Genomic DNA, 20,909 nt, shown 5'->3' with positions numbered 1-20,909 from the left:
TTTGGGACAGACAAAGGACATATTTTGTTTACAGGATACAAGCAAGAGTTGCAAATGTTACCTCCAGACCAAGAGCAGAAACAGCAAATGAGGGTGTTTCCTCTCCAGACAGCACAGAGACTGTGGGTGATTTACCCTCAACGAGTGGAGTCAGTAGACCTCCAGCACCAGCTGCAGAGCTTAGGTTGCCCGCTGTAATACTTGTTTCCAGACCAAATGTAGTCACAGCCCCAAAGACTGATTCTCCATCATCTAGACCAGAAGTCATCACAAGCACTGGAGGTAATTTTCCCATTACCTCTACTGGTCTAGAATATAGAATTAACCCTGTGGAGGTAATTCCATTGGACTCACCTCCAGAGGAGTGTGTTCTGCCAGCAACAGACACTGAAATCCAGCCAGACAACCACAAACAGGAGACTGGCTCGGATACAGGACTTAATGGCACTAGTGTAGCTAGCAGTACACCTGTGGAAGTGGTTCCTTCTGAGTCACCTCTGGAAGAGTTTGTAGCACCACCACCTCCACCAGCAGAAAGTGAAAACCAGCCACAGATCCACACAGAGGACACTGAAGCAGATACAGGACTGGAAGTTACTTGTTCATCCACCAGTAACCCAGTGGAAGTAGTTCAATTCCAGTCACCTCTGCAAGAAAACCAAACACCAAGACAGACACCATCGGTTTCATGGGTTCCTACCAAACCCATAATATCAAGGTGTAAGATGTTTGACAGTTTGGAACTACTAGCAATGATTCTGCTTTTGGTGTCGTTTCTAAACCACAATATCACAAGAGCCACAAGAGCAGCCTTAGCATTTGTCTGCAGTCTCATTGTGGTTCTTTATAACATGTTATTTCTTGGGCAAGAACGACCATAACAAGAAGCACACATGAGTCCACTCCAGAAAGCACACTGCACACAAAGTGAGGATAATTTAACCTCTGCAAGTTCAGATATTTCCAAAAAAGATCTACAACTTCAGATGGTTTACCCTCCAACAGTGAAGAACCCCTTCAATCTGTAATATTCTAACCTTTCAACTTTTAGGAACTTATTACAAGTGGGTCATTATATATCATCATTGTTAAACTTATTAAAAAAAATAAAGCTGCAAGCAGCGATGATGGGCCCTCGCACTTCTTGCGGTCTGCAGGACCAGCAGCCACCGCCTCCCCTATCGTCCCACATCCTCTCTTTCCCTGGTACCAGCAGGAGCTGTGGTCTGCAGGCCAGAGGAGGACACCAAAACACACATATACAAAAGACAGGGCCTCCGGCCAGTAGGTGACTCAGTGACTGTAGCATATGCGCATATCAATGCATGCAGAGTGAGATGCTCAGCATGACTGTAAAGTTTCTTCCACATAGGATGAAGCATGTGGGAGATACAGCCACAAAACATCTATTTCCTGTGCTTTGGCGAAGGGTCAACTTCGTGGTGGCGCCACAGCCAGACCATATGACAAAGTGCGTTTTTGATAACTTTTGGTCCCTAATGCTGTAAAAGTATCCACACCAATTTTCAGGTGGATTGGACAAATCCCCCAGGAGGAGTTTGTAAAAGTGCGGGGAGTGAAAAATGCAAAATGGCGCAGTTTTTTCAAAATGGTGGACTTCCTGTGCGTTTTAGAGGATACCTCCAAGAGACTTTTTTTCTCGTCTAGAGGTGATACATGTGTACCGATTTTTGTGTGTATAGGTCAAACGGGGACTCAGATCTAGTATCTACTATCAGATTAGATATGATCTAATCATCTAGGGGGTGCTGCTGAGCCATGTGGCCACACCCACATATGATGATGAGGTGATTTGAAAAGGTGCACAGGGGCTGATGTCATGATAGAGTAAGAGGCAGGTAGGATGAATAGATCAAGAAACACAGCAGCTTTCTCTAGGGTGGCGAAGGGTCACCTTCGTGGCATTGCCCCGCCCAGTGTAACATCGAGCTGCGTTTTTGATAACTTTTGCTCAACCATGTCTTTAGAACCATGTGACAAAATCTCAGGTCTATCAGAGTATTAACCTAGGAGGAGTTCGTTCAAATACGAGGTGTGGAACATGGATAATCAGCCTGAACACAATTCATACTGCCAGTAGGTTGACGCTATGAGAGTATGAGCTCATTAGCATATCAATCTGTTCAGAATGACAGGCTCAGCGTGCCTGATTTTTTTCATCCACATAGGATGAAGTATGTGGGAGAAACAGCCACAAAAACATCCATTTCCTGTGCATTCGCGAAGGGTCAACTTTGTGGTGGCGCCACAGCCAGACCGTATGACGAAGTGCTGCGTTTTTGATGGCGAAAATGGCGATACCAGAGCCGGAAGAATTGTCAAGTATAATTATAAGAAACGCTTGCATTTCAATAGGGCTCTTGCACCATTCACTGCTCAGGCCCTAAATGAATAAAAAAAATGTACCATACAAAAAATAAAACACTGATGACTCCTATGTATTAATAGTTTTCCGCTGATATGATAAGATAAGCCAAACCAAGCCTGTCCACATATAATACTCTATACAATGAACAAAAGCATCTGTAAATAAATCCACACCAGAAACACGTAAAAGGTGAAACATTTCAAACTGTATTGAATGGGAACCAGAATCTGGAATGAACTGGGCCTGGCACAGTCTTGGGGTCTGCATGGTTGAAATCATCCGCCAGGATGAGAAAAGCATCCGGGTGGGCTGTCTGCTGCTCACTGACCTGCAGGTAGAGCGCATTTAGGGCGTTGCTCCTGTTGTTGCTGCTGGAGCACGGTGGGATGTGTAGATGTAAACTCTCGTGGCAGATAAACTGCCGGCACTTTATAATCATAAGCTCCACAAGTGGTGAGCAGTGTTTGGAGACCGCAACAGCGTCCCGACACCAAGAGTCAGGCAAACTCCAGAGTTATGTCACAGTGTTACACAGGCAGTCAGACTGCAGTGGTAGAGGATTACTTGTAAATTCATGCCACTGCCAGATTTGATTAGCAGAATCATTTGATAGCACATAACAAGTAAGCAGACACAATAAAGGAAGCCCATCAAGTAAGAAATGTAGAAATGATTAATTCCACATGAGTTATTGGTCATTTCAGAAAAAACAGCAGTGGCTTAATATAATATAAACCAGACCAGAGAAAAGACCAAGGATTTCAAATGTTGTGACGATGGACTAGATGAGCTGGGAGTTAGAGAATGAATGCTGCAAAAAGAAAAAGGTTTCAAATAAAGAGCAAGGAGATTAAGGCATGACAGCAGTAGATCTCAGTCTGATTCCAACCCTATCTGACCCTCCCACTATAAAACACACACTGTCAGTACTTCATCTACCAGCAGATGTCAGTGTTTTACATTTGGTCAGAAGCTGAACATGTCTGATAAAATGAGAACACAAAAATCTTGCTGTCCATGAATTTTAATTTAACTCAATCAAATCCAATCAGAAATGCTAAAAAAGCCTTTTTCTGTCCTGTGTTTTGTGTTCAACACAAACAATTCCCTTACATTAACCCTCAAAGAGTTGGACCACAGAAACTTGGGGTGTTTTTCATGACTGTTTTATCGTTTTAATGACTGTTATTGGCATACAGCTACTTTCCTCCTAATCTTATTATTTCTGTTGTTAGCTGTACGTTGTGCACACACTTTAAATAAACCAGCAGGGATAAGTTATTCAGAGCTTACTCAGTTTTTGTGCCAAGATTAAATCAAGTAGGATTACCATGTCCCAAGTGAAAGGATACAACCTAATCCGATATTAACTAATTTCCTATCAGAAAACGCTTAAAGTCAACACACAAACTGTTGGGTGAACATATACTGAAATATTATAACATGCCTTTTAATGATGTGACTCTTGTCAAAAACCCTTAGCATATCTTTTACACAGTCACTGTCAGGGTCCGTCAGACTGTTGTGCTATTAACAATATTGAATGACAACAATATTGAAATTAAATATTGAAACAATATTGAATGCATAATGCAGGATCCTGCAGGCAGAAAAACATTTTAGAGGTCTTACATCTTCAAATATCTTCTGCACTTGGTATACAAAATTACTGCAGCAGTGACAAAGGGAGGTTCACTAAACTCAATTTCTGTTGATGAATATGTTTTAAAATTAAGATTAAAATTGAATTATTATCAGTGACATGAATTTAACAATTATAATAAGCCCACAGAAGAAACAACAGTGACACAAACTACTGGACCTGCAGCGTATGAACGTCTGCCAGCGAATGAACAGCTGTTGAGCTGTCTATTTGCGACGATGTGCCGGAGTGAGTGGGGGACCACCGAGAAGTCACCAAGAGAAAAGCAGCAGAATCCACAGCACCGTGGGCGAGAACGAGGGAATCCCTCACCATCACGATAACCGGAAAAAGAGTGGAGTCGTGGGGGTTTAAAACGAAGAAGAGACACTGATTGGTCGGAGAAGAACGGCGATAATTGGCTCAGATCATTTATGACGCAGCAAAGTGACTTGACCTATCCTGAAAGAGGCAGTTTCCGGTTTTGTTCTGACGCAAACCGTCCAACCTGCGCATGCGCGAAGGCTGATAAGGCTTTAATACAAGCTCAGCACAAAGCTCGTGCGCGCGTGAGCTCCGTTCGTTATGATTTTAGGGGGATAGGAATATCGATTGCATTTTATTTTGTAGAAGCGGCTGAGGCTTCCTCGAAACTCTGTACCGGCCAGACGTGCACTGACACACACGCACAGATTACGCTTCCAGTCTGCCGTCCTGCACCTCTAGCTGATCGTCGCGTCAGGATCCGGTGAGAACTTCAGCTGGAAGCAAGTTCGGATGTGGCAAGCCAACTGCAGACGGATGCATAATATAGCAGACTGGATTTCCGGTAGGTGAATCACAGCTTTTACTGTTGTAAAATTTGTAAGTGATGCAGGAAACGGCACGTGGGAGATACGACTATTTAATATTCATTAGGAACACGTGTGGTAATTTACATGCAGATGACTCACATTGTAGCGGTGCAGACTTTTGAACGTGGTGAAGATGGCAAATCAGACCGAGGCTAGAACGAGGTTCAGGCGCGTGCCCCAGTCAGCTGGCAGTACACGTGACATAAACATAGCAGCCTGTCTGACCTCACAGGAACAAGGAGTGCTGAGCTGTCATTATTCACTGATGGTGATTTTCATATAAGGCAATCAATTTCAGATCATCATTAGCACGTGAAAACGGTCTGTTCTGTCATTTATATCAAACATGCTCAGACGCATTATGATTTTTGTCCTTGGTCTGCTGTGTAGGGACAGTGATGGGAGGCTGTGTGGGGAGGAGTAGGATGGATGGACAAGGGAGTGCCCAGAGCTCGACAAGGACCAAAAAACGTGGAGGTAAGAGAAGCAGGAACATAAACTGATATTTTAGTGAATGCACAGCACATGATTTCATATGTGCATTTATTTTTTACAGACTGTCATGAAAGGTGGCTATGCTTTTTAAGCATGAGAGGTCCTTTATACTGTATATATTTCCATTATTAATTTTTTACTTATGGTGAAGTGGTGATCTGTTAAGGAGGATGCATCCTTGCAGCTATTATTCACACAACACATGCAGAGAGGCCACACTAAGTCCTTCTCAGTCTGAGCAGTTCTAGGTGTTAAATGTCTCAAGCATCATGCCTTGGTCATGTGTCTAATCTGTAGTGAGAACCTGCCCTGATAGCACAGGTTATATAAACACACAGCTCAAGCCACTGTCATCCATTATGCATTGAAGAGCAGCACCAGCAGCTGCAGGGGCCTGCTTCATATCAGAGATTGACCTACTTGGTGCATGGGTTACCTTGTGTACATCTACAGCATAATATTTGCATGCTATTTGCATGCTATTTACCTGCATGACAGACATGACCTGGCAGATGTCGTCCTTGGGTGACATGCAGATATTCTGTAATGATGTCCCTCAGAATGCACCATGTGAAAGATGGATTTGTGTTTTGTTCAGATAACTAGCAGAGGTTTAGTCCAGACAAAAAAGAAGTCACCTGTTGGAGACAGCTCACAAGTACAGTAGCCATGATTGTCTGACAAGGGTTTATTGTCTGTTAATAGGTTTAGCACGTTGCCTTTGGATATTTCTATCCTGTGTCTAAATAGAGCTGATAGGATTAAGCCTGTGTACAGAAGATGCCGTCTCGCAAGGGCACTCAATTTAAACTGCCCATACACCTCTTTCCATGAATTGATCCATCGATATTTTGGGGTCTGTGGAGTGTTTGTATTAGAAGTGATAAAAGTGGAGGGAGTGTGGCCATTTTTAGGCAACTGGGGAAGTAACACATTGGTTAAAGGAGCTCTGAATCTGAGACTTCACATCGTAGTGATCTAGATTAGCGTGTTGTGTTCGTCTGTGTTGCGTGGGACTTCGGTTGGATACAGCAGGGACTGTCCTCATCCACGGGGGCTTTCTCTGTAGCTCATTGTTGTGGACTGTTGATGTACAAAGGTTTGACTCGCGTCAAACCTCAGAGAAAAAGCAGCTATGGGAGTTCCTAACTCCAGGGAATACAATTACTATCACGCTCCGAACACACCGCTTAGGATTTTACTAAAAAGTAAGTATAGATTTTTGGAGTTTGTGCCAGATGGTTCAGTGTTATTGTCTGCTGTATAAGGTTTTCTTGTAGATGTGTGTTAGGGTTAAGTACTTTGGTGTTAAAAAATATTATTATAAGCTATTATGCAATTATTATGCAAAATTAAACAAAAGCAAATTGACATCCTTAGGGCTGCCTCTTAGTTAAATGGACACTCTCATGGAGATTATCACCACTTTGATGTCTCGTTTACAGATGTAGGAAGATGATCACTAATCTGATCATTAAAATAAGAATTGCTTACACAATATTTTTGAGTCTTATGTATTTTCCAGATTTTTTTTTATCCGTGATAAATGAATTTCTTGAGATATAGAACCATGTGAAATAACTCTTACTTCTAATATTTTATACTATTAGTATAGGTTCAAAGTAATTTGCATGGCAGGAATTTATTTTAATATTTACCCTCTGTTTTATTAAGTGTTAAGCTTGAGGGGAAAGAAATCAAACTGCAACTGCTTCCAAGTGAAATTGCTTATTTTAAATTCTAGGTAGACATACAGCTGAGGACACACTGAGTGTCACAGCTGATCTCTCTATGCACAGTCAGACACACTAACATACACAGCGAGGTGGATGAAACATTCTTCATACACCGCGGGCTGTCATCGTACTTAATTCTGAAGAGCACACAGCCAAAGCAAGGAGACACAGCAGTGTTTCGTTTTTCTGTGTACGACCAGGATAAATCCAGTCAGGCATGTTTAGTTTTTTGTTTTTTTTGTTTCAGAGGTTATGTTAGTAACCGTTTGATAACCGTTTACTGTGTCTGTAGGAGCGTGTTTCCTGCATTTGTCATTACAGCCGCTTTAAGCAACCTAACAGTTATGTCTGTGTGTGTGTCCTCCTCTCAGATCAGTCACATCGTTTTCATTTGTTTGGCTGGCATGTTAAAGACAAATTTAGACCTGAAGACTCAAAACTCAAAGTTGTGCACATAGAAGCCACAGGCACAAGAACAAGTTGTTCAAGTTGTTGTTCTCAGGTTTTCTGAAATGTAAATACAAGGAAAACTTACAAAACAAACACATGGCCCATGCTCTGCACTACAACATTTAATATCTTACAAAATATTGTATTGTATATATCATATTGATGACATGATAATTGCTTTGTATTGAATTTTTAATGTATTTCTGCGGGCAGTTGCTGTGGCAGATGTGTGTTTTTACTGCCTTTCATTGGCCAAAGAGTGCTCATCCCTCCAACCAATGCCTTATGGGTTAGGGGCAGATAAATCCTGTTATGTGGAACCTGATTACTGCCTATAATCCTGCTGCTGTGTGCTTGTCTATGTGTGTGTGTTTGTGTATCAGTGCGCATGTATGTGTTACTAGCTACTGCAGTAATCCACAACTATAAATAATCACTTTGAATTTCCTCTCCCCGTGAATCAAATTGACTTTCTTGGTATACCGGTGGAGTGGAATCACCTGCAGCATGTGTAGAGAGGACTGCTGCTGTACTTTTTACTGATGAACAGTTGTATACATGATACTAAGTGGCTTCAGCTGGCCCATATAGAAAGTGACTATCACTATTACTGTTGTAGACGGTAGTAGTGAAGTTTCTACCAGATATGAAGTATCCTTCAGTGTGATAGTGCAGAGTCTGTTTCTTCTGTGTTTACTTGTACACAAAGGATTGTTATTCTTTTGCTTAATGCAAAATACCAGTGAAATATTTCCTCATACATACTGATGGTAAAGAGCATAGCCACTTTTAAAGTGGTCATAACCATTGCATTTACAACCCTGTAATCCCTTATTATAATATTAGGAGAAATAAACATTTGAGACTAAAAGTTGTTCGCGGATGCAAAGCCTTGATTATGTTTAATTTACAGTTTTTAAGGTCAGTTGTCAGATCAGCTTGAACACTGCTGTCTTTTTTTTTTCCCAAGGACGCAATGAGCCTCTTAAGAAGGAGCGCCCAAAATGGAAGAGTGAGTACCCGATGACAGAGGGCCAACTGAGGAGTAAGAGGGATGAATTTTGGGACACAGCTCCAGCCTTTGATGGACGGAAAGAGATCTGGGATGCACTCAGAGCAGCAGCCCTGGCTGCGGAGTGCAATGACCTGGAGCTAGCACAGGCAATAGTGGATGGTGCCTGCATTACTCTGCCGCATGGTATGAAACCACACACACAAGCAAACAAACACACAATCCTGTTACATATATATATATATATATATATATACCTCATCCAGCTATAAAGTATGCTGTTAATATCCTGAAAGTCACAGAACAAATGCATAACTTGCTGTAATAATTCTCAGGGAGCAGTTTGCAGAATCCCATGCATCAGTTGTTCAGAGATTAGAGCTGTAGTTGTTACATAATAGTCGCAGTGCTGCGTGACCACTGTAAATGGACTGATGCAAAGAGAGCTGTGGAAAAACTCTCCCTGTATATTGATGTTGTTGATATAAAAGAATCATTTGTTCCTTCTCTTGTTAACAGTGGTAATAGAGGTAGGCTGTTGACAAAGGTCTTTTTTTTCTCTACAGGCTCCCTGACAGAGAGTTATGATGAGCTGGGCAACCGCTACCAGCTCCCAGCATACACTTTAGCCCCACCTGTCAACCTCATCACTGAAACATCCAGTGATTGCAAAGTCTCTGAGACCTCACAAAAACAAGCTCAGCTGCCTCCATGCAGAGAGGAGTTCCAGCTACGGGTGCGATTATCAACAGGTAACACCCACTATGATCCACAGCATGTACAACATATACTACATGCTATGCAGCGGCCCTGTATGGCATTTCCTCCTCTCCTTCTTTTTTCTAGGCTGAACACTGATTTATAATTTATGACTTTTCAGCGTCTCCTTCCTCAGAAATGTGTGTCAACTCTATTTATGTCTTGCGCTTTTCTTAGGAAAGGATGTCCGTCTGACAGCCAGCATGGCTGACTCCATCGCTGAGCTAAAGAAACAATTGGAAGAACAGGAAGAAATCGACATCACCCGACAGAGGTGGTTCTTTTCCGGCAAGCTCCTGACTGACAAGACTTGTCTGCAAGATACAAAGATCCAGAAGGATTTTGTGGTCCAAGTGATTGTCAATATAAATCCTATGGTCATAAGTAACTGAGGTGTCAGGCAGAGGGAATGGAGTAAAGAAATGATAAAGGATGTGCCAGACAGGGCTGCAGGATCAGGAGTAGGGCTTGAAATTACTTTCCAGTTGGTACTGCAGTGGATTTTTGTGTACATTTTTATATAAGAGATTATTGCTTTTGTATTGCTCCTTTTTCTATTTTTCCTTTTTCCAACAAAGTAAGATTATTGAAAAAAGCACTGAAACACTTTAGATGAAAAGTAGGACCCTAAGATGCACATCCCATTGTCTGTCTGTGTGTTTGTGAAGACATCAACTTACAGCTCTATTGTTTACATGGATCCTCCCCGTGTCTGTCTGTACTTGTGCTTATTGACAAAAGAAATATGGTTCACCTGGGGAGCCAAATGAGGAAAATCCATCCCGTCTTTTTTTTGTTTTCTGTCATGTAGTGTGAGAAATAGAAAAAAGCTGTAAATACCATATTCATTGTGTGTTGTTTGGTTATGTAATTATGTGCACACTGTGTTTTCATTTCACGTTCAAGATAAAGACACAGAATGTACTGAGGGCACCTTTCTAAAAGGTACTGAGAGATGTTGAGATTTGTTTTCTTTTTTTATCTCATCACTCCAACTGAGATGCTGTAGTTTTATGTACAATACGTTGCTCACTGTACTTGAATAACTTATCAATAAATATTGGAAATGAGAATGATTCTGTGCTTTCCTCGTTTTACACACCACCCGGATGTACATGTTTCACAAAGCAAATTACCAGTAGGAAAGTTGGCACACTGAAATCAATCAATCAATACCAACAATTAACACCTGATGCATTAAGACATTTAACAGCATCACATGGTCATTTCCTGCAGTCACATTTGTCATGGAGATGGATCTGACGTGCCATCTTAGATTCTGTTGTAACGTTTGTGGTATACAGCGCCATCTTCTGGCAAAATTAAGGCGTAGCCTATGGCTAACTAGTTTTAGAAGATAAACACATGGACATTCCTCGTGTAATTAAAATTCTAGCTTACATAATAACTCTAACGTGTAACTGTTTAATCTTTACTATAAAATGTATTAATTTAAAAATCATCTCAGAACATTTGATAGCCATTTAGACTAGTGTAAATGTACTCTTTATTAGGCTAAACGTTGTTTACAACATATTAAATAGCCACAATGTTTGAATAAATGTTTAAAACTGAAGATTTTTGCCAGACTAGGCCACGTGAGAACACATGTGACGTCAATCGATATGCGACAGAGTCATCTGGAGCTCCGTAGCAAGTTGGGGTAACGTAATTGTTTTCAATCCCGAAAATGGTCAAGTCGGGGAAACTTCGCTCTGGGACAGGGTCAAAACTCAAACGATGGAAGAAAGGACACAGCAGCGACTCAAACCCACAGACGAGCCGTTTTCGACAGGCCGCTAAAAGTCGCTTTTTCAGTCGACCCTCCGGTAAGCCTCCCATTACACGTGGGTCTCTGGCTATTGCTAACGCTAGCTCTTTAAGTTCTTTGAACAGCCGAGGATAGCTTTGTGTTGCGCAGTTATTATATCTTTAGCACGCCCAGTGTTGACAGAAAATGTAGCTTCATAGCTTTCTGTGTTTTCCTTTTGTTAGTAAATGTATGCAATTGTCATTTTGGACTTAGACAACCACTGTGTTTGTAGCCAAAGAGGCAAACATGCAGCATGTAAGCAGCTCAGTGCTCCTGTACAGTTTCGCTGACACAACAGTCAAAAAATCATGATCTAATAAACAGATAAGTTAAAAAATCATAAACATACTGACCTACTGCTACAATTTCTTGTACGATTATTAAGTAAAATATGCAATTGACAGGTTTTACTAATCACTGAAGCTATTACAGTCTCTTAAGACATAGTTTGGACCTTAACCCTGTTACATTTGATACATTTGAATATACACCATATAGCCTTAATTAGAACCCTAATGTGTAAATTTAGATGATATAATTAATCTTTGTTTTGGGGCCTAATACAAGATGGATTAATGTCAGGTGAATGTCTTACAGCAAAGTAGGTATTTTAAAGTCCAAAACCTTATTTGCTCAAAGCAAAGCGCCTGTGCTGTGGTTGAAGCTCAATGGTAAGACATGCAATGTCTGTGTTTGTGTTCCTTCACAGAAAAGAGTGATTTAACAGTCGATGCTCTCAAGCTTCACAATGAGCTCCAGGCCGGCCCACTGGAAGTCAGTGCCCGTAAAGATGCTAGTATGGAAGAGGAGCCAGATGAGATGTTATCAGAAAGAACCGCGGGCACCTTCCTCAGTGGCCTGTCGGATTGTTCCAACCTCACCTTCAGAAAGGTGCAACGCTTCTGGGAGTCCAATTCAGCGGCACACAAGGAGGTAAGCTGTTACACCAACACCCCATCTGAAATGTCACTAATAAGTTGGACATAACTTTTTCTGGAGTAGCTTCTATGTTCCTGTAACGTTGCCTTCTAATCTGCCACACAGATCTGTGCTGTGTTGGCAGCTGTTACTGAAGTGATCCGTGGTCAAGGAGGGAAGGAGACGGAAACAGAATACTTTGCTGCTTTGGTGAGTTTGGTTTTATTTTGATATGTTACCTAGACACAGAAGAGTGTGAAAATGATTAATTTGTTCGCTCTCTTATAGATGACGACCCTTGAAGTAGTGGATTCTGCAGAGTCCCAGGCTGCAGTGGCGTACCTCCTCAACCTTGTCATCAAACGGTAAACCTTAATCACTTCTCCTAAAGTAATTTTCCACATGTATGCCAAAGATAGTTAACTGCATTTTCATTTGTTTGCTGTATTACACCCAGAGTTCCTGCTCCAGTGCTGATGTCTAAGTTCTCAGACACCACCAAGGCTCTAATGGACGTCATGTCTAAACAGGCCACGTCTGACACCGCCTCAGCACTCAGATGGGTGAGTAGTTCTGCTGTGTGTTGTGGCATCAACAGTAGCGAGGATCGATGTTGTTATTTTGTGATTGGTTTTGTTATTTTGTGACTTCAGATCCTGTCATGCCTGGCCACATTGTTGAGGAAGCAGGATGCCTCTGTGTGGACTTACCCGTCTACTCTTCAAGCTTACCATGGCCTGCTGAGCTTTACAGTGCACAACAAACCTAAGGTCTTTCCCACCAATTACTGCAGTGTTGAAAATATTACTTTATGCATGGAAAATATTTAATATAAATATAACTGGCTAGTACTACTACTGTTTTATTCATTTTATATTCCTTTTTTCTCTTTAGGTCCGTAAAGCAGCACAACAAGGTATTTGCTCCATTCTTAGAGGCAGTGACTTCTTGTTCAAGGATAATGCCCCAACCCATCACCCAGCTGCTGTTACCACAGCCAAGTTCTGCATAAAAGAAATAGAGCAAGCAGGAGGTGAGGCGGTGTGCGCAATTATGGGGACAGTTCAGCACAGGAGTGGTCATGTTTGATTTCACTGTAAAGAAGGTATTTTTGCCAATTTCTTTGCCTTCAGGCAGCAAAGAGGACACCACCACACTTCATGTGCTCGGCCTTCTCAAGGAGTTGATGGGGACGTTTCCTCTGGGAGCTGTCAAGTCCTGTTGTGAGACTCTGCTGCGAGTGATGACACTCAGCCATGTGGTGAGAATGCAGGAATATTCATAGGCGCAGCCACTGACTCTTTGTTGATCCATGTAGTTTTTAATATGTTCTGTCTGTTGTGTTTATGGCCTTAGTTGGTGACAGCCAGTGCAATGCAGGCCTTCCATAGGATGTTCAGTGGGAAACCCAATGCTTCAACCCTGTCAGCAGAGCTCAACGCACAGATTATCACGGTGAGGGAATACAAACAAAACAAGTGAGGCATAATAATAATGAGTCATAATGTATACCTTGGTGTGTAAACTCATTTCTCGCACCCCCAGGCTCTGTATGATTACCTGCCCAGTGAAAACGACCTGCAGCCTTTGCTGGCTTGGCTTGCTGTCATGGAGAAAGCACATGTTCATCTGGCAAGGTAACGGAACATCATGACAGTTGTTTATGTCACATTAGTAACTTTAATAATAACTTTATTTATATAGCACACAGTTTCAAAGTGCTTCACAATATACATTAATATGATTACATTAGTCATTAGATTGTCGATCTTCAGCCTTTGTGTCTCTGTTTAGTTTGCAGAGCTCCCTGAGTTTGGGTCACCTCCCTCGCCTGTTTTCTGCAGCCATGGTCTGTCTGTTGTCGCCTCACACACAGGTGGTTTCTGCTGCCACCAACACACTAAAGGTAGAGAGCTCCCCTGCTGATAAATTCAAATAAATAAAGATGTTTTAATGTGTCAGGACGCATCTGGAATGTACTGAAGTTCTTAAGTGTTTCTAAAATTTGAGTGTAGATGGTTTTTGTTTTGTTTGTTTACATCGTCTCACTGAGTCTGTTTACGTGTTTTCAGACTTTGTTGAATGAATGTGTTGCACTTCATATGGAAGAAATGGGGATGATCACTGCCACTGCTTCTTCGGGGAACCCCTCTTATATCTGCAAAATGTTTCGGTACAATCTCCAAATGTTTGCCAATATTTTTTTTACAATTTAATATGTTTTTTAAAATTACATGTATGGGTCCTCATATTTATTGCACATGTGTTCCAGTATTGTGGAGGAAGGACTGTCCTATCGCTTCCATGCTTCTTGGCCATTTGTGCTGCAGATCCTCGGTTGCTTTTATAAAGTAGCAGGGAAAAAAGCTCACCCCATCATGACCAAGGTAAAATCACATCTTGTGGATCACTCTGTGAAGAAAGCAAAATATGTTTGTTGATGCTATGTCTTGTGTAGTCCCTGCAGTCCCTGGCAGACCTGCGCTCCACTCCTCAGTTCCCCTTCACTGGGGAGTTGGACCTGGCTGTGGGAGGCGCTATGGAGAGCATGGGCCCTGAAGTTGTGCTGGGAGCTGTGCCTCTTAACATCACTGGCTTCAAGTAAGGACACAGACAGACATATTTTGGCTTGGTCTTCTTGTTGTTCTTTAAACTGACTGTGTTTGGGGGTGGTTGTCTTTTCTGTCAGTGATGACTTGGAGTTTCCACGCAGCTGGTTGGTCCCAGTCATACGAGATCATGTGAAGAACACTCGCCTCGGTTTTTTCAATTCTTACTTCCTCCCCCTGGCATCCACACTCAAGCAGAGAGGTAAAGATGATATGCTCTACTTGAGGGTGGCCTTGTGAAGGTGGGGTTGTCTTGTGTTTTCATGTATACTGAGATGGATGTCCTTGTGTTGTAGCTGACGAGTTGGAACAAGCAGGACAGAAACTGGAGGCTAAAGTCTACCAGACCTTACAGCTTCAGGTAGCTCATCACACTCAGTCGCCGTGTCTCGGCTCAATAAACAGGCAGAGTATATGAAATTATGTTGGTTTCTCTCCATGTGTTTTTTTTGTTTAGATGTGGACCATGCTTCCTGGCTTCTGTACTTGTCCCGTGGACCTGGTGGCATCTTTCAAAGGCATCGCCCGCACACTCGGTATGGCTATTAATGAACGGCCAGATCTGAGACTCACGGTGTGCCAGGCTCTACGCACTATCATCAACAAGAGCTGCTCAACAGGTAGAATGAGAGAAAGACAACACAGAAACCTACTGCATCCACTTGGTTCAAGTCACTAAACATCATTTGTTTCTCCAGAGGAAGAAAAAACTGAAGTGGGCCGCTTTTCTAAGAACTTCCTGCCCATCCTTTTCAATGTGTACAGCCAGCAGCCTGCAGCTGGAGACTCTGGGACATACAGGATGGCTGTACTGGACACCATTAAAGTCTATTTAACTGTCACCGAAACGCAGGTACAGCACAGGTTTTTTGGCACAGTGAGAAAAATTGAACTGTTTTGGGTTTACCAGATCCTAGTTTTTGGACTGTTGTTTTGACGTGGCATATGGCCACAATCTGTATTTGTACTTATGTACCGTGTCTCTTATCAAAACTATTATTCTCAGCTGACCTGCACGTTCCTGCAAAAAGCCACAGAGAGACTGAGCAGCACAGAGACCACAGAGTTCACACGGTGAGACATGTGTGGACATATTGACACAGAGGCATCACTTAATTAGAACGTTATATGCTTCACAATTAGGTAATTATCAATATATGTATTTCCTTTCTATCTCAGACTGTCAGTGATGGATCTTATAGTTGCTATGGCTCCCTGTGTTGATGCGCTCACCATGACAAAAACCTTTGAGCTGATTAGGCCATATTTAGAGGTAAGAGGAGTGAAAAGGAACAAGAGAAAATTCAAACTTATTGCATGTTTGTACACTGTTTTTTTTACCTCTGTGTATGTTTATCAGACCAAAGAGCCAGGCATGCAGAAGAAGGCGTACCGAGTACTGGAGGAAATGTGTGGAGCAGAGAGAGATCAGTGTAAATCGTTTGTCCTTTCTAATCTGGAATCGCTGAAAGTCATCCTGCTTGAGACTCTGAAAAACGCCTCCTCACCAGCAAAGAGGGTGAGACCGCTGTGTAGATAAAAATACACCATGTATTAGATGGTTTACAGCACTGTCTGATCATATCTTGCATGCTTTTCCTCAGCCGAGACTGAAGTGTCTGATCCACATTGTGAAAAGGTTGGATGAAGAACATAAAGACTTTATCATCGCGCTGCTGCCGGAGGTACACACACAAGCAGTTGCTGGCAGGCTACTCACACAAACACACTCATATTTATGACATCACAAAATGTCCTGTGTTTCAGGTGATTATCTGCACCAAGGAGGTTTCTGTTGGAGCCCGTAAGAATGCCTACAGTCTGTTGGTGGAAATAGGCAATGCCTTTGTCCGCTTCTGCGGAAACACAAAAGGTACATGCGTCTTCTGTTGCATGTGTGGACAAACTTGACAAGTAGATAAGGGACACTTGATACTAACTGAGCATCTCTCACTCAGATGCTGTGGAGCAGTTTCTAGTGTTGGTGTATGCAGGACTCACAGGATCTGTTACCATGATCACCTGTACAGTGTTGGCACTCACACGTCTAGTATTTGAGTATAAAGGTAGGCCTCCTCACTGTCTGAAATTTAAAAGATTGTATTTGTGGACTGGATTCAGTTTGTCTTCCTTTCTTTTCCAGACTCTATAGACACGACCTCCATGGAGCAGCTGCTGCACAACGTTTGTCTGCTGCTGTCGTCTCGTACCAGAGAGATGGTCAAAGCTGCCTTAGGCTTCATTAAAGTCCTCCTCTTCATCATGGACCCCAAAACTCTGGCCTCACATGTCACTGTGATGGTAAACACTGTACATCCTGGTTACAAAGAACTTTGCAAGGTATTTGTGCTATATCACAAAGAGATTTCACTTGTTCTGTTGTGCAGATGGAGGGCATTGGAAACATCAAGGATGATATGAGGAGGCATTTCAGAACTAAGCTGAAGAACATCTTCACCAAGTTTATCAGAAAGTTTGGGTACGTTTCAGCATTTTTATTGAGTGGAGAGCAATACTGGCAGACAGAAAAGCTGTTTCTAATAACTGTATGTAAGTGACTCGCAATGTTAGTCAGACAAATGCACAAAATTCTATCTGCTGTTTCTAGTTTTGAGTTGGTGAAAAGCATGCTGCCTGCTGAACACCACAAAGTGCTGGCAAACATCCGCAAGGCTGAGGCTCGCAATAAGAGGCGGAGGCAGGCCACAGAGGAGCAGGACGACTCGGAGAGCGAAGAGGAGGCTCCGAAAGCAAAGGGTGAAAGGTATACCACTGGTTCCAATATAAAATGTATAATTTCTCATAGTTTTTCCATCTCCTCACTTAAAACCATTTCTATCCTCTCTTACAGTATTGAAGACATCCTTGCGGAGTCGGACAGCGATTTGTCAGAGGATGAAGGAAAACCTCATAAAGCTCAGAAGAAAGCAGGCAAACAGCAGAAGGCGCAGGCCTGGCTTAAAGAGGGAGAGGAGGATGATCCACTTAACTTCCTGGATCCCAAGGTTTCCCAGAGAGTGCTAGGTACCAGAGACTTTATTCTGCTTTTGATTTGCAGGTGGCTTGTTTTTGTTATTGATCAAGAGAGGAATGCAGTGTGTTTTTTGGTGACTTAATGTGTTTGTGTTATTTCTTAGCCACAAACCCAGAGCTGAAAAAGAGCACAAAGGTTGACCATGGTTTCAGGGTCACCTCAGATGGGCGGCTGATTATTAGAGAAGATGAAGAGGAGGATGTAAAGGGCAAAGGTAAGAGCAATCCAGTGCTGTCCTCTGCAAGCTTTTGTGGAACGGGCTGTGACCTAAAAATTACACTGTTCTCACAGATGGAGAGATGAATGACATCCTGGAAGAGGCTGGAGTCAAAACTGTGAGTACTTAATGGACACAATGTGCATTACCTTTCAGAATACATTTGATCACTGATTTATTCATTGTTCCTTTTATAATAATCAGAAAAAGTCACAGAAGAGGAGGTTTAAAGATGACAACTTTGATGATGACATGGACATTGAACCGCAGTTAAAATACAAAGGTGGCGTGAATTAAATTGACATTTGAGGATTGAGTTGCTTCTGGCGTCATGCTTATAATAATTGTCTTTTTCTTCCTCAGCCGGGGGCTCTGGTATCCACAGACCTTTGGGAGGCCACGCAGACAATGGAGTTGAATATAAATCAAAGGTAAGTCTGACAGCATGCATTAAAAACCTGTAACTCTCACTTTAGTGCAGTATAAGTTTGTGCAGTAAAAATTGTGTTTTATCTGAACTCTTTCAGAAAGGAAAAGGAGATGTGAAGAAAAAAGGAAAGCTTGATCCTTATGCCTACATCCCTCTGAAGAAGGCCCAGCTCAATCGCAGGTATGAGCAGTCATTGTTTAACATTTGCACAAATAATTGCCATTCCAAAACTTTACCACCTTTTATTTGAAATTTACAGGAAGCGTGCCAAACTGCAGGGCCAGTTTAAGGGCATGGTGAGAGGAGCCCAGAAGGGGGCGCTGTCTGGACAGAAAATGCAGAAGAAAAAGAGGAAAGCCTGAATAACATGCTTTATATTACCCAGTGGACTCTAAATGTATGATGGCATGTGTGTAAACATGCTAAAATGTGGACAGACTCCTCGAGTGTGTGTGTGTTTCTGACAGACTGCCTCTGTGAAACCAGTTTGTTTTAAACTGTGCCATCATCTTTCAAGGCTCTGACTGACTCCAGACAACTTAAATTACAGTCAGTGGTGACCATGCCTCATAAACATCTCTCCCTCATGATAAACATAAATATATTTATGAATAGAAATGACAGTTGTGGGAAGAGCGACGTGTGCCCCTGGCCGTAGCTTTATTCGATCACTTGAGGGCGCTGTATACGTCTACATGGTTAATGCTGCATGAGTACGGTATTCATGATCATTAAAGCTACTGGATGGTACAATTTTCCTCATCAGACACTTGCTGTTATCATATGTAAAATTATTATGAGAGTGCAGGTTTGACAGAAAATCTCCAAGTTGTTGTTTTACCACAGGAGTTAACATACTATTAACCTCTCATGTGATTCATTTCCCTGGATGGGTTGCAGCAAAATGAGTCATGTAGTGACAGACTGACCTCCTAATAACACTGTTTTGTGTCTGAGCTCAGTGTGTCAGTCAGGACGAGGTCTTGGAATGATTCAGAACATTGTCAGACCAGCAATCATCAGCAATGCAGTTAAAATTGGGAAAAGATGGCTTTGTTTGAATATGCTTCAAAGCTAATTACTGGAAAACCATTTGTTTAAGTAGCAAACATAGTAAACTTTTAGGATTTAGGACTAATTTCTTGGGTTATCTATATAAATGTCAGGGATGTATTATTGGTGCCCTTACAGCAGCAGAGGTGTAATTAGTTTAATTAAAGAGAAGCACATTACATTAAATGTTGCATCCTGCAACATCAAATTAGTTAATAAATATTATTAATAAATATGCCATAAGGTCTCTGCTGCACTGACCTCAATATGATTGCAAGCTGATTTACAATACAACTGCAAAAAAAACACATTTTTAATGACTAAACAAATTCACTACCAGGCAGCACATTAAAAACACACTTTTTTATTAAAGACAAACACAAATTGTTAATAAAGAAATAATGCAAATCATCATTTCAGTCAGTAATGCAGTATACAGGAGAACCCTGAAGATACAGATTATCAATGCCCCATGCCAGAAAGCCTCCATTGCAACTGTGCCCCCACCCCACTCCTCACCCTCCCGCAAGAAATAAAAAAAAAAATCAGAAATCAACCTGATACTAAATAGAGAACAGATGCAGACAGGGCCTGTGTTACAATAAATAAAATGTGGAAACTGCCCTGCAGTTGTAACAAGAACACAGAACATTTACACTACATTTACCTTAAGTTGTAGAAAAAGGTTTTCTTTGGCTAAAAACTTAAGCGTCAGTCTCAGATAGTGTACATTTAAAAAAAACAAAAAACATACTCGACATTTCCTGCTATTATCTTTCAATATATGGTGTAAACATGTATTTAGCACCATCAGTCATATGCATATCACATGCTAACTGTCCACAACTTTTTTTTGGACTCCCACGAAGGATTGCACTTACTCTTACCACCATAATCAACATCTCCTATACTTTACGGTACACACAGGCCTAATCAAGTAACTACATGCTTTTTTCTATAATGTTAATGCATTTCTTTATAAAAAATGATGATGAATGTCAGTAGCTGATTTTGACACCAGATAAATATTTGTTTTGCTGTCCAGCAACAAAGCACAGAGTTCCTGGCCTGTAAGATATTACACCATTCTACTCTGTCCTGAGGCACCTTTCTGTATCATTAGAGCATGGGTGGGGGTCGAGATGGTGGAGGTCCTGGGGGGCCCGGGGGTACACGACTTGGGGGTGGACCTGGAGGGGGAGCACGAGAGGGTGGCATAGTGAGAGAGGGCGGTATAGCACGGGGCCCTCTTGATGGAGGCTTAGTACGAGGGACAGAGTTGGAGACCAGAGGTCGCTGTTCAGCAGGTGGAGGAGGAGGAGGAGGTGAGGGTGAACGATGTGCATGAGGAGGGGCATGGTTGTTTGGTGTGGATTCTTCATGTTTGACTCGGTGAAACTGAATACAGCGTCCCTGAATGAAACACAGGCAGATGAGGGTTAAAGCATCATCACCTCAATGCAGAATACAGACTACAGTACAGTGCATCTTTGTGCTG

General features: G+C 42.0%; 3 protein-coding genes across 5 annotated transcripts in view; 2 read left to right on the top strand and 1 right to left on the bottom strand.

The window, feature by feature from the left end:
* The first annotated feature begins 4,477 nt into the window (after window positions 1–4,477).
* On the top strand, window positions 4,478–10,310 carry ubtd1a (ubiquitin domain containing 1a). Of its 2 annotated transcripts, none has more exons than XM_028423568.1 (5): window positions 4,478–4,860; window positions 5,276–5,362; window positions 8,537–8,764; window positions 9,145–9,330; window positions 9,515–10,310. In XM_028423568.1, exons 1-5 carry the CDS (start codon window positions 4,809–4,811, stop codon window positions 9,727–9,729), a joined length of 768 nt encoding a protein of 255 aa, XP_028279369.1. In that variant the 5' UTR covers window positions 4,478–4,808; the 3' UTR covers window positions 9,730–10,310. The 2 variants fall into 2 exon arrangements, with proteins under 2 accessions (XP_028279369.1, XP_028279370.1); XM_028423569.1 differs by lacking the exon at window positions 4,478–4,860 and adding an exon at window positions 5,123–5,153.
* Window positions 10,311–10,960: 650 nt separating this feature from the next.
* Window positions 10,961–20,909, top strand: part of rrp12 (ribosomal RNA processing 12 homolog) — a 15,893-nt gene continuing 5,944 nt past the window's right edge. The window contains exons 1-34 of one of the 2 annotated variants that reach the window (XR_003671788.1): window positions 10,961–11,166; window positions 11,860–12,083; window positions 12,195–12,278; window positions 12,357–12,433; window positions 12,526–12,631; window positions 12,722–12,838; window positions 12,963–13,101; window positions 13,202–13,329; window positions 13,425–13,523; window positions 13,614–13,705; window positions 13,863–13,974; window positions 14,141–14,241; window positions 14,341–14,455; window positions 14,527–14,669; window positions 14,758–14,879; window positions 14,974–15,038; window positions 15,135–15,297; window positions 15,376–15,530; window positions 15,684–15,751; window positions 15,857–15,950; window positions 16,038–16,196; window positions 16,282–16,362; window positions 16,445–16,550; window positions 16,636–16,743; window positions 16,821–16,978; window positions 17,065–17,156; window positions 17,286–17,441; window positions 17,529–17,701; window positions 17,815–17,925; window positions 18,003–18,046; window positions 18,133–18,211; window positions 18,292–18,359; window positions 18,456–18,538; window positions 18,618–18,816. Coding sequence is in view for 1 of the 2 variants with exons in the window: in XM_028422666.1 (XP_028278467.1) it covers window positions 11,028–11,166; window positions 11,860–12,083; window positions 12,195–12,278; window positions 12,357–12,433; window positions 12,526–12,631; window positions 12,722–12,838; window positions 12,963–13,101; window positions 13,202–13,329; window positions 13,425–13,523; window positions 13,614–13,705; window positions 13,863–13,974; window positions 14,141–14,241; window positions 14,341–14,455; window positions 14,527–14,669; window positions 14,758–14,879; window positions 14,974–15,038; window positions 15,135–15,297; window positions 15,376–15,530; window positions 15,684–15,751; window positions 15,857–15,950; window positions 16,038–16,196; window positions 16,282–16,362; window positions 16,445–16,550; window positions 16,636–16,743; window positions 16,821–16,978; window positions 17,065–17,156; window positions 17,286–17,441; window positions 17,529–17,701; window positions 17,815–17,925; window positions 18,003–18,046; window positions 18,133–18,211; window positions 18,292–18,359; window positions 18,456–18,538; window positions 18,618–18,720 (3,864 nt within the window). In the remaining variant the exon portion in view is untranslated. Of the gene's footprint in view, window positions 11,167–11,859; window positions 12,084–12,194; window positions 12,279–12,356; window positions 12,434–12,525; window positions 12,632–12,721; window positions 12,839–12,962; window positions 13,102–13,201; window positions 13,330–13,424; window positions 13,524–13,613; window positions 13,706–13,862; window positions 13,975–14,140; window positions 14,242–14,340; window positions 14,456–14,526; window positions 14,670–14,757; window positions 14,880–14,973; window positions 15,039–15,134; window positions 15,298–15,375; window positions 15,531–15,683; window positions 15,752–15,856; window positions 15,951–16,037; window positions 16,197–16,281; window positions 16,363–16,444; window positions 16,551–16,635; window positions 16,744–16,820; window positions 16,979–17,064; window positions 17,157–17,285; window positions 17,442–17,528; window positions 17,702–17,814; window positions 17,926–18,002; window positions 18,047–18,132; window positions 18,212–18,291; window positions 18,360–18,455; window positions 18,539–18,617; window positions 19,112–20,909 lie in introns of those variants that run through there. The other variant, XM_028422666.1, reaches the window with a different exon arrangement.
* antxr1d (ANTXR cell adhesion molecule 1d) overlaps window positions 19,939–20,909 on the bottom strand; it is a 17,493-nt gene continuing 16,522 nt past the window's right edge. The window contains exon 18 of the mRNA XM_028422667.1: window positions 19,939–20,824. Coding sequence (XP_028278468.1) covers window positions 20,531–20,824 — 294 coding nt within the window. The 3' untranslated portion in view covers window positions 19,939–20,530. The remainder of the gene's footprint in view (window positions 20,825–20,909) is intronic.

Source organism: Parambassis ranga, chromosome 15 (assembly GCF_900634625.1).
Source record: "Parambassis ranga chromosome 15, fParRan2.1, whole genome shotgun sequence".
Lineage (NCBI taxonomy): Eukaryota > Metazoa > Chordata > Actinopteri > Ambassidae > Parambassis > Parambassis ranga.
Note: the sequence above shows the minus strand (reverse complement) of the source record. Positions and strands in the feature narration are given on the sequence as shown.

What these genes read in the sequence shown, in the direction of transcription:
- ubtd1a (XM_028423568.1), top strand. Translation starts at nt 4,809, where the DNA reads ATGTGGCAAGCCAACTGCAGACGGATGCATAATATAGCAGACTGGATT. An exon ending in TATAGCAGACTGGATTTCCG is followed by an intron (nt 4,861 to 5,275) that starts GTAGGTGAATCA and finishes TCTGCTGTGTAG; the next exon opens with GGACAGTGATGGGAGGCTGT. An exon ending in AAGGACCAAAAAACGTGGAG is followed by an intron (nt 5,363 to 8,536) that starts GTAAGAGAAGCA and finishes TTTTTTCCCAAG; the next exon opens with GACGCAATGAGCCTCTTAAG.